Genomic DNA, 11,090 nt, shown 5'->3' with positions numbered 1-11,090 from the left:
TTTCCATTATCCTGGTTCCTGTAGTTATGTCTGGATACATACTCACTTATCAGGGTTTGGTTCTAGGATCCACATATGAGGGAGAACATATGTTGATTTTTTTGTTTTGTTTGTTTTGTTTTTTTGAGACAGTCTCCTGTATCCCAAGCTGACCTGGAACTCACTATGTAAAACAGGCTGGCTTCAATCTCACAGAGATCTGCCTGCCAAGTGCTGAAATCAAAAGCGTGAGCCCCCAGCCTGACTGTTATTTGTTCTTTAAGACCAGGTCTGGCTATATAGGACGTACTGGCCTCAAATTTGAACCATTCCTCCTTCCCCAGCCTCCCAAATGCTAGGGTTACAGGTGTGTGCACCTGCACCCTGCAGGACTTTTTAATTTTCAGACAAGGTCACATGTAACTCAGGCTGGCCTCAAACTTGCTATACAGCCAAGGATGACCTTGAAATCCTGATCCTCCAGCCTCCGGCATGGACACCCACACCCCTCACAACTGTGTTTTTTTAGCAGTTCTCAAGCCAGAGTCTGCTCCAGGATGGTGTGCCTGGATCCTTGTAAATTGCTTCGCAGTGCTGTTTGCACACTTCTCGCTCTCTTTCATTCATACAACTTTGAGGATTATGCTATCCTGGTCCTAACTTCCTCATCTGCCAGCCTCAGCTAGCACGCAAATCATCCTTTCAGTGACCTGTCCCTTTAAGAGCACCCCCCAGGTCTGCCCAGTCAGGCCGGATTTCCCGTCAAGGCCCTGCCTTTTAAAGCTATCACTCCAACTTTCTGGCTGGACGTGTACGGAGACCGGAGGCACTGAGGGGCCCGGAGGGGCACTGTGGGTCCCCAGGTGCTGGTAGTAGACATACCGGGCTGTGACAGGTGCATAGTCATATATCCACTGCCCAGGGCTTCAGAGGGTCAGGGAACTGGGACAGGGGAGATCCTGAGAGAAAGCCAAATCACTTGGGTGTGGGTAAAAGTTAAATTTTGTTTTGTGGGTTTTGTTTTGTTGGCTTTTTTGAGACAGGGTCTTACTATGTAGCCCTAGATATCCTGGAACCGACTATGTAGACCAGGCTAGCCTCTCAAGTGCTAGTATTAAAAGAGTGCACCACCATGCCTGGTAAAAGATGTCATTTGTTGAGCAGTCTTCCTGTGCCCGCTCTATGCTGCGCCTTGCGGGGGCGGGGGGGGGGCTTCCAGCTACATTGATAAGGAAGTGAGCTGAGTGGCTAGCTGGGTTGCCTAGTGTCTGAGCTCCACTCAGTAGGATGCCAAAGTCTTGAGGGCCTCTCTTCCGTATCACCTACCCAGCATGGCCGTGGCTTTCTATCAACTGTACTCTTCCTCAGTTTTCTGTGTGCAGTGGAGTGTAGGGAAAGACGTGGTTCTTTCCATAGGCCCCACACACTGCTTTCTCTTCCCAGGAGCTGCTTGGAGATGCTGTTGCTGTGGCTGCTGTTGCTGCTGCTGCTGCCCCCACTGGCCATGTTCTGTCAGCAAAGGTTTCAGAATTCCAGACTCTCCTGGCTGATCAGCCTCCAGCACTGGCTGGCCTGGAGAGTCCTGGGCTGGGCGGCCACCTGGCAGCAGCGAAGACTGGAACAGAGCACACTGCACATGAGTCAGAGCCAGCAGCAGACCCTCAAGTGGTGTCTAAAAGGAGACCAGGGTTCCTGCCAAACCCGCAAGGGGAACACAGGTGTGTTTCCAACACCTGAAGGAGGTGACCCCAAAAGAAAGAAACCCCACAAGATAGATTCTAGAACCCGAGTACCCCCACCTGCCATCAATGCATTGTAACCTGGCCCAGAGCCCCACTCAGGCCTGGAACTGACTAGCCAGTTCAGGATGCAATTTTCCCTGCTGGGCCCTGTTACAGCCCTCACCCCCCAGGCCTGTTCTGGGTTCATTCCTCAAGTCTCAATAGGAGTTTCTGGTGTCCTTGGGGTGACAGACATGAGTACCTTCTGGAATCATCTCCCACTGACCAAAGCCAGCCAAGTCCAGGAGAAAGAAAGTGAGGGGCAACTCCTGACCCCTGCCTCACCCCAGTACCATGGAGAGGCCTCTCTGCAGGTAAATAGAGGCACAACCCTTGCAGCAACTGCTCCCCCCTCCCCCCCAGAATGAACAGAAGAGGCCCACAGCAGTGTCAGGGTCTGGCTCTAGAGTCTGACAACGCCTCTTATCTCTCTTCAGGCCACCCTGCTGGGTCTCCTAGCCCTGAGAAAGTCCTACCCAGAAGTGCTAGCTCCAGGAAGTACCGCCTGTGTGACCCCTACATCCCCATGGCCCCACTTTTTCCCCTGGCTCGGTTATGCCCTTGGCCGGGTGAGCCCCCATGGAGCCAAGGACCCTCAGACCCTGCTGTTGGAGGCACTGATGTCCCCAGGGCTGAGGGTACTGGAGGCAGGGACCGCAGCAGAGCTCCTGGATGTGTTTGTGGGCCTAGAGGCTGATGGCAAAGAACTGGCTGAGGCCATAGCAGCTGTGAACCCGGGAGCGCCTCTCTCCAGACAGGCGGCTGAGCTACAAGAAGCCCTAGAACAAGGACGGCAAGGACTGGCCCTTCGTCTCTGGCCAAAGCTGAAAGTCGTGGTGACTCTGGATGCAGGAGGCCAGGAGGAGGCTGTGGCTGCCCTTAGAGCCTTGTGGTGCCGGGGCCTAGCCTTCTTCTCTCCTGCTTACGCTGCCTCTGGAGGTCAGATGGATGCAGGGGCAGTGAGGTGGGGTGGGGAGCAGAGCTCACACTAGTTGCTATGCACTGAGCCCCACACACCTTGAATCCTCCTCAATGCCCTGGATGGTGGGGGTTAACCAGCTCTGACTAACAGGTGAGTCTCTCACACAGACTCACCTGGTATCAGGATTTATTTCCAGCTCTGATACCTGTGGAACCACAGCATGCTGCCTGCCTCTTCCCAGTCAAGACTAGGAAGGCACAGGCTGAATCCAGGGTTGTCCAAGAAAGATACAGCAGGAGGTTCAGATACTCAGAGGAGCTGGGCTTGAGGAACAGAATGAGGCCACTGCTTTCTGCTGTTACCTGGGAGAAAGAAGTGCATTACCAGGTTGACAACAACCTTGTTGCCCCACTTACCAACAAGAAGGCTCTTTGCTCTCCACAGGGGTCATGGCCCTAAACCTGTGGCCAGAGCAACCCCGGGGACTCTACCTTCTGCCCCCCAGAGTCCCCTTTATTGAGCTGCTCCCAGTGAAGGAAGGAATCCAAGAGGAGGCAGCCTCTACCCTCCTTCTTGCTGATGCTCAAAGGGGTGAGGAGTATGAGCTGGTGCTGACTGACGATGCCAACCGGACCAGGTGATCCCCTAGTGGGCCCCTGTCACCTCTGATGCCCTCCTGAGAGCCAGGGCCACAAGCTCACCTTTTCTCCAAACCCCACCCATCAGGTGCCGCCTGGGAGATGTAGTACAAGTGGTTGGTGCCTATAATCAGTGCCCTGTTGTCAGGTTCACCTACAGGTAGGTGACCCCAGGGATGCTGAGGGGCTGTCCCTGTGCCTTGGGCTCCACTCCCTCCTCATCCCGCCTTCAGATTAGGCCAGGCCCTGAGTGTTCGAGGAGAAGTTACCAGTGAGAATGTGTTCTCTGAGGCCTTGGCCCAGGCAGTGGAGCAGTGGCCAGGGGCCAAGCTGTTGGACCATGGCTGTATGGAAAGCAGCATTCTGGGTAAGTGTCTCTACCAGCTCCTACTCCAGTTTTTGAGTTGGCTATCCCCCAACCCATGCCCACTCTGCCAGGAGACTTCTAGGAAGGAGATAAAAGGTGGCCTTTTTCACTGTTTCTAACCACAGTCCCTCTCTATAGCTAACTCCCATCTCTTCTCCTACAGCCCCCTCCCACTTTCTTCCTGACCCATCTCGCAGTTAACACTCGGCTCTAGGTTCCCCTCCATTTGCCCCACTTACCACCAAGAAACTCTTCTTTCTCCATGAACTTCAGAATGGGCAGAGCTCTGTCCTCAGGAAGTGTGTTTGCGGGTGGGATTTGTCCACAGACACCTGTGATGGCTCTGCCCCGCACTATGAAGTGTTCGTGGAGCTGAGGGGACTGAGGAATCTGTCAGAGGAAAATCGGGACAAGGTAAAAGATGAAACCAAAGTCTGACTACGTATCTCTTTTGTTCTACAAGCCCCCAGTTGCTATGGAGTCAGGGCAGTGAATAGAAGGGGTACCAGGGAGGAGAAGCTCCCTTCTGGGACTCTGGGAAGGGAGGTATGGGTCTCACAACACACACTTGCACACAAAAGTCCTCAGTGCATGTAGCCCTAGGTATGCATGGTATGCACATCTCATACATATGGTACCACATGCTTGCCTCACCCCACTGTCTGTCCCCAGCTTGACCACTGCCTCCAGGAAGCTTCCCCTCACTACAAGTCCCTGCGGTTCTGGGGTAGTGTGGGTCCTGCCAGAGTCCACCTGGTGGGGTCAGGAGCCTTCAGAGCACTCCGGGAAGCACTGGCAGCCTGCCCTTCATCCTCTTTCCCCCCTGAGATGCCCCGAGTCCTCAGGCACAGGCACCTGGCCCAGCTCCTGCAGAAAAGGGTGGTGTCTTAGCCAGCTACTGTGGGGCTACCTCACTCCTTCCTCTAGGATATCTCTGGATGGAGAGCCCTGGCAAGATGTCACCTAATGTTGGTCCATCAGAGCCACTGGGTCTAAGGAAGGGCCTAGGATTCACTCGTCAGTTTTGAGATTCAGGCTTTGGGAGTACATAATAGCCCAGCAGTGCCCTACCTCTGTCCCCCTCAACCCAATGCTAGGGAATTCCATGCACTCTGATGGTTTCCTGTGTCTCAGCCTGGTATGTTGTTCCCTGGCCCTACTCATGTGCTTGACCAGGGTATGGCATGGGCTGTAAGTAGGGTAGGTGTGCCCTAGGAGTGGCCTTTGTCCATAAGGACAAAGGAGTGGCCTTTGTCAGAGTCATTGTCTATGTGAGACAGGTCTTAGATTTTTCTGCCCTCAACAGGATGAGGCTGTGGCCCACAGCAGTAACCTACTCTGATACTATTCCCACCAACTCTCCTCCCTTCCCCCTTGCCTGTTCCATCATTCTGTTTTCTGGATCAGTTCCCAAATAAAACTCTAAAAAAAAAAGATTGATTTATTTATGTACATGTGTCTGAGATACGTATGTGCACCACATGTGGTCAGAAGAGGGTGTCAGATCCCCTGGAACTGGAGTTACAGGTGGTTTTGAGTTGTCATGTGGGTGCTGGGTCCTCTGCAAGAACAGGGGCTCTCCTCCTCCACACAGTCACTCCCTGCCCTGAGCTCCAGGGCTTTTGCCTACCCTGAATGTTGGCTGGTTTCGTTCTAAGAGGGGAGCACAGAAAGGCTTCTGGGGACTCCTACCATGGCCTAGCACAACTCAGACAACCCAGCAGACAGGTACTCTCTGCCCTCCCATCCCCAACACAACTTAAAGATGTTCTGTTGGCCAGCTTCCCCACCCTGCCTTAGCACTGGGCTCTATCCTGACCCAGCACCCACAAATAAATCACTTCTGTGGTGGAAAAAGGGGAAGCTATATTTCAAGCCACAGCAGGAAAAGACCTCAGAGCTACCTGGGAAAGTGTGTACTGCCAAGGCCTGCAGCTCCTTCTAAGTTTGGATCCATCTTCCAGATTGTTCTGCCTCTGAATTGCTTCTCTGCCCTTCCTGTGTCCCCACTGTGGGCCCCTCAGTCCTACCCAGCCAGTCGCACAAAGATCCTTTAAAAAACTCCCACAGTGGCTACCTATCACTCACAAGAGGACCAACCAGCCTGGCACACTAAGGCCCAGAAAAACGCTGGCCTCTCCCCTTTTGCTTCAGAGAAACTAAGGACCACACCCTTATTACACAAAACACTGTCACCTTCAGGCCTTTGCACACATGGAGACATACTGAGACATACTTTCTCCCCTTACCTAACAGAAATCTACTTTTCAGGCAGAACCTTTGCAGACCGTCCTGCCTTACCCAGAAGGAAGTGACTGGCCTTTCCTGCTCTCCGAATAGTCCCTCCCTCCCTCAACTATCCTTAGACCTAGATGCCACCCAACCTTGACTTGTATGCACCTTGAATTTGGGGCCATATTCTAGGCACAGTGTTGTTCCCATGCCCACATAGGGATGATCCACACCAGGAGCTCAGTCACAAGGCCCTGAAGGGGAGAAATTTGGCCTAGAAGTGGGATGAGTCCTTCACCCATTCCACGATGGCTCAGTCCTGGAGATGGCAGAGTGAGACAAGAAAGTTCTCCTCTCCCGGCTGCCTGACTTGAGGGATAGCTGTGGAGGAAGATGCTTTCCACCAGCTTCTAGAAACCAGGCTTGGCTGCTTTCTCATCTGTTGCCTACAGTAGGTCCCGAAGACTTCCATCCAGGAGTTTGGTGAAAGGGACAGAAGAAAAGGAGAGCTGGGGGGAGGAAAGGACAGATCAGGAGCTGTTTCCATGGAGGAAAAAGGCCCCGGAACCTGACAGACCCCAGAGGCAGCCCCTGACATGCCATGTTCAGTAGTTTTCATACTACCTTTTCTCCTGCTCCTAATTAGCAACTGCCCCTCCCCCATTATCTCCTTTCAGTGCCCCAGCCAAGGCTTCTTTTGTGCACTCAGATTCCTGGGTGTAAGGTGGCCTCATTAGCACCCAGAGACTGCCCCATCTCCAAGGAGCAGACAGACAAGTGGGCGGGTGGGGGCAAGGACACAACAGCCATTCCTTTGGCCCAACCTGGAGACGGCCCCCCTGTAGGACACTAATCTTAGACTCTCCTTTGTCTGGTTTCGGAGTGGACGCAAGTGCTCATGTCTTCCTCCACCACCTCAGAACACTATAAACCCCTGGCTCCTGGCAGTAGGCCACAGTTCCTGGCTATTTGGATCCCTGTACCGCAGGTGCCATCTTCCCAAGTAACCCCACCCTGAGGTCCAGACACCATGAACCTTCCTTCTACAAAGGTAAAGAACTGGGGACCCAGGTGAGCCTTATCATACCAGGAAGGCCACCAAAGTGCTTGTCCAGGGGAGGGACCCATGTGTCCACTCTTGATCTTTACCATGTGGGCACTGAGGCGGGAGACTGGACAAGGGGACTCTTGGCAGCAAGTCTGCCTTGGTTAACACTGTGTATGCTCTGTTCTCTAAGGACTGGTGTTTGTTGTGCACTTAGCTGCATTTCAGGTGCTTTGGGGCCTGTCATCTTACCACATCTTCCTAGCAGCCCTGTGTAGTAGGGATTTTAATACCCAGTGTGCAGATGAGGAAGATCTGTCCCAAGAGAGTGGGAAACTGTCCTAAAGTCATGGTGTTGTTTCCTTAACAAAGGAATGAAAGGATGTGTATGTGTGGAGGGAGGGACCACACTGAACAAAACCTCTGTTTCTTCCAAGTTTACAAGTGTGATGCAGACTCAGGCACACTTGTCTCCAGTGGTAAGCCTTTCATATGATTACAAGGGACAAAGATATCCAGAAGGGAGAGGGACTTATTCTGCCCCAGCAGTCTCCAAGGGCTTCCTAGAGGGGATGCTATGCTGGGTGTTGAAGGATGCCAACAAAGTAGCCAGAGGCAGTGAGGCTCGAGACACAAGCACAGGCAAGGGAAGGCTCAGAACCATCTGGGCAGGACCTGGGGGTGGAGGGAAGCACATCACCACTTTGTGTCTCTCCCCCTTTAGGTTCCCTGGGCCACCGTGACACTGCTGTTGCTCCTGCTGCTGCCGTCTGCGCTGCTGTCGCCGGGGGTGGACGCACAGGCTCTGCCCGACTGCTGTCGCCAGAAGACGTGCTCCTGTCGCCTCTACGAACTGTTGCACGGCGCGGGCAATCACGCAGCCGGCATCCTCACACTGGGAAAGCGGCGGCCGGGACCCCCAGGCCTCCAGGGCCGGCTGCAGCGCCTTCTGCAGGCCAATGGCAACCACGCGGCCGGCATCCTGACCATGGGCCGCCGTGCAGACGCAGAGCCGGAGCTGCATCCCTGCCCTGGCCGCCGTTGTCCCACCGCAACCGCCACAGCCTTAGCGTCCGGGGGACGGTCCGGAGTCTAAACCCTATTTCAGTCCCCGTCCTGGTCCCAACTTATCCCCTCTGCTCGCTAATGTCAGTCCCTAGAAAAAACTCAATAAAGAGGAGATCGTGCGGCTAATCTTTGTTCATGTATGTCAAGTTCAGTCCTCCAGGGGGCGGGAAAGCATCTTGCGAACTGTGAAGACTTGTGCATCTCTCTAGTGATAAACACTTGGTGGGGTGGAGAATCCAATGCAAAGAAACTAAGGACCACTTGCAAAGCCATGGGGTGCATGCTTGGGAGGGTGGGGTGAGGGACAGACGAGTCCCAAATTGTTCTACTATTCACTTATTCACTCTATCTATCTATCTATCTATCTATCTATCATCTATCTATCTAATCTATCATCTATCTAATCTATCATCTATCTATCTATCTATCTATCTATCTATCAACTATCTATATCTATCATCTATGAATGACAGGGTTTTGGGTACCCAGGTTGACCTCGAACTCCCTTTGTAGCCCAGAATGACTTTAAACTTTAGCTGGGTGTGGTGGCTGCACAGGGGAACAGAATCCAGCTGGGAAGGGAGGGAGGCAAGTCTGCTGAAAAGGCAAGGCATATGGCTGCAGTATGGGATACAAGGTGTGTGAGCAAGGAGACAGTACAAAGGAAATGGGTAAGTTCATGCAGCCTGGACAGTGAAGACCCTTGCATATGACGAGGCTTTGGGCTTCACTCTGTAGAATGGAAGTCTGAGGAAGTTCTTAGGCCAAGACAGAGCAAGATTTTTCTATAGCTCCAGCCAAAGATGCCTGTGAGAGGCTGAATTGTGAGCCTCACAAATTCATTTGTTGATCTCTTAACACCACCACCACCACCACCACCACCTGCTCAGAATGCAGGAAGTGACTTGATTTGGAAAGCAGGTCTTGTGGGTGTAGTCAGCTAAAGTGAGGGTAGACCACCAATCCACTATGAGCAGTTTTCTTATTTAAAAGGGGATTAGAGAACCCTAAAGGTGTGGTGGTACACATCTTTAATCCCAGCACTCTGGAGGCAGATGCCAGTGGTCTTTATGAGACTTAGGTCAGCCTGGTCTACTTAGTGAATTCCGGGTGTGGTGGTGCATGCCTTTAATCCCAGCACTTGGGAGGCAGAGGCAGGCGGATCTCTGTGAGTTCAAGGCCAGCCTGGTCTACATAGTGAGTTCCAGGACAGCTGGGGGCTACAGGGAGACCCTGGTGCAAAAAGACAAAAATAAATAAATAAATAAATAAATAAATAAATACATACATACATACTGGGGCTGGAGAGATGGCTCAGTACTTAAGAACACCAAATCCCAGCACCCACATGGCAGCTAACAACTGTCGGTAACTCCAGTTTCAGGGGCTCTAACAGCCTCTTCTATCCTCCGTGGGCACAACATGGGTGCACTTACCTACATGCAGGCAATACATGCATACACATAAAAAAATAATAAAATATTTAAAAAATACTAACAATAATAAAAATAAAATAAAATGGGATTAGGGTGCAGATACACACAGGGAAAATGCATGTGGACATGAAAGCAAACACCAGGGTATGGCACCCACCAGCCAGAAATGCCTGTGATCACTAGGAACCCATGCAGAGAGACAGGGAACAGACACCTCACAGCCTTTAGGGGAACCAGCCCTGAATTCACCTGACCTTCAAGAACCATTTAAGTCATTCTCTTTGTGGTACTTTGCTATGACATTCCTAAGACAGCAACATGGCCTTTAAAAATAGAGAAACGGCTGGGCTTGGTGGCACACGCCTTTAATCTCAGCACTTGGGAGGCAGAGGCAGGTGGATCTCTGTGAGTTCAAGGTCAGCCTGGTCCACATAGTGAGTTCCAGGATAGCTGGGGCTATGGGGAGAACCTGTCTCAAAAACACCAAAAAAAGAAAAAATAAATAAATGGTCAGGCGTGGTGGCACATGCCTTTAGTACCCCCAGCACTCCGGAGGCAGAAGCAGGTGGATCTCTGTGAGATTGAGGCCAGCCTGTTTTACATAGTGAGTGCCAGGCCAGTTGGGGCTACAGGGAGACCCTGTCTCAAAAAAAGAAAAAAGAACAACAGCAATAACAAAAAACACAAAAATAAAAATAAAGAAATAAAGGCAAAGTGGGTAAAGACACTTGCTGCCAAGCATGACAACCTGAGTTTGATCCTTGGAGTCCACATGGTGGCAGAAGAGAACCAACTCCTACAAGTTGTCATCTGACCCCCACACATGTGCCATGACACCATCACACACATACAATGCACACAATAAATGTAAAATAGTTTTTTGTTTGTTTTTTTTTGGGGGGGGTGGTCTTTTTGAGACAGAGTCTCCCTGTAGCCCCAACTGGCCTAAACTTGCTATGTAGACCAGGCTGGCCTTGAACTCACAGAGATCCACCTGCCTCTGTCTCCCAAGTGCTGGGATTAAAGGTGTGCGCCACCACACCTGGCATAATAAATGTGAAATAGATTTTAGGATCCCCTGGAAATGGAATTATGGATACTGCTTAGCCACCATGTGGGTACTGAGAATCGAACCCAGGTCCTCTGTAAGAGCAGTCAGTGCTCTTAACTCCTGAGTCATCTTTTCAGCCCTCTAAAGTAATTTTTAAGGTAGAGACACAAAATAAGTAAACAGGACTAGCAATGTAGCTCATTTGGTAGAGTGTGCTTAGCATGCACAAAGCCCTGTGGATTCCAGCCCCAGCACCACAGAAAACTAAACATGTTAGCATAAGCCTGTAATCCACTTGGGAAGTACAGATAGAAGTTCAAGGTCAACCTGGGTTACAAAAGACTGTCTTTAAAAGTAATAGTAAAACCCAAACCAAATTAGAGACAGAAGCCACGCATGGCAGTGCACACTGGTGATCCCAGTGCCTGAGAGGTGAAGGCAGGAGGATCCCAAGTTGGAGTCAAGCCTTTGACACAATGTGAGACCCTGCCTCAAAAATCTAAAATAGAAACACAACAAAAGTGTGGCTCCTTTTAGAAGTAGAACATCCCTGACAATTCCCATCTTAGAT

General features: G+C 51.5%; 2 protein-coding genes across 3 annotated transcripts; both read left to right on the top strand.

Moving 5' to 3' along the window:
- Positions 1-763: 763 nt before the first annotated feature.
- Ghdc (GH3 domain containing) lies at positions 764-5,121 on the top strand. Its single transcript, XM_008835290.3, has 9 exons — positions 764-874; positions 1,423-1,697; positions 1,953-2,074; positions 2,198-2,699; positions 3,127-3,319; positions 3,409-3,480; positions 3,554-3,687; positions 4,016-4,101; positions 4,360-5,121. Exons 2-9 carry the CDS (start codon positions 1,436-1,438, stop codon positions 4,576-4,578), a joined length of 1,590 nt encoding a protein of 529 aa, XP_008833512.1. The 5' UTR covers positions 764-874; positions 1,423-1,435; the 3' UTR covers positions 4,579-5,121.
- Positions 5,122-6,728: 1,607 nt separating this feature from the next.
- Hcrt (hypocretin neuropeptide precursor) lies at positions 6,729-8,149 on the top strand. 2 transcript variants are annotated; one of them, XM_008835289.2, is made up of 2 exons: positions 6,729-6,970; positions 7,689-8,149. In XM_008835289.2, exons 1-2 carry the CDS (start codon positions 6,950-6,952, stop codon positions 8,058-8,060), a joined length of 393 nt encoding a protein of 130 aa, XP_008833511.1. In that variant the 5' UTR covers positions 6,729-6,949; the 3' UTR covers positions 8,061-8,149. The 2 variants fall into 2 exon arrangements, with proteins under 2 accessions (XP_008833511.1, XP_029420474.1); XM_029564614.1 differs by lacking the exon at positions 6,729-6,970 and adding an exon at positions 7,380-7,443.
- Positions 8,150-11,090: the final 2,941 nt, after the last annotated feature.

Source organism: Nannospalax galili, unplaced genomic scaffold (genome assembly GCF_000622305.1).
Source record: "Nannospalax galili isolate Female #2095 unplaced genomic scaffold, S.galili_v1.0 scaffold137, whole genome shotgun sequence".
Lineage (NCBI taxonomy): Eukaryota > Metazoa > Chordata > Mammalia > Rodentia > Spalacidae > Nannospalax > Nannospalax galili.
This window is presented reverse-complemented; position numbering and strand designations above follow the sequence as displayed.